The sequence below is a fragment of the Mesitornis unicolor genome, unplaced genomic scaffold, assembly GCF_000695765.1.
Source record: "Mesitornis unicolor isolate BGI_N332 unplaced genomic scaffold, ASM69576v1 scaffold18453, whole genome shotgun sequence".
NCBI classification, from domain to species: domain Eukaryota; kingdom Metazoa; phylum Chordata; class Aves; order Mesitornithiformes; family Mesitornithidae; genus Mesitornis; species Mesitornis unicolor.
In genome coordinates, this window is record NW_010176891.1 from 7,727 (window position 1) to 8,112 (window position 386).

At 60.9% G+C, this 386-nt stretch overlaps 1 gene segment (V, D, J or C); it reads right to left on the reverse strand.

Moving 5' to 3' along the window:
* Positions 1 to 39: 39 nt before the first annotated feature.
* Positions 40 to 372, reverse strand: LOC104538616 (the record flags this gene model as incomplete). The annotated part of the segment is given in 1 exon segment: positions 40 to 372. A coding segment is annotated over 1 exon segment (333 nt), but the record flags the coding sequence as incomplete, so codon positions are not given.
* Between the last annotated feature and the right edge of the window lie 14 nt (positions 373 to 386).

The window sequence follows — 386 nt, forward strand, 5'->3', positions numbered from 1 at the left end:
GGGGGCCGGTGAGGGGCCACCAGGGAGGTCCCGGTGGGTTTAGGAGCACTCGGATCTACTCAGGCTCTTCTCCACATTGCCAGCTTCATGTTTGACCTTGCAGGAGTAGGTCTCGTAGCTCTTCCAGTCGCTGACAGACAGCGTCAGGTAGCTGCTGGCCAAGTACTTGTTGTTGCTCTGCCGCTGGGGCTGGCTGGTCTCCACCTCACTGGACAGAGTGCGGCCATCGGCCACCCACGTCACCTCCACGGCACCGGGGTAGAAGTCCGACAACAGACACACCAGGGTGGCCCTGTTGCGTTTCTCGATTTCCTCCAAGGATGGTGGGAAGAGTGAGATGTCGGGGCTCGACTTGGGCTGACCTGCGAGGGGGAGAGAGAAGCATG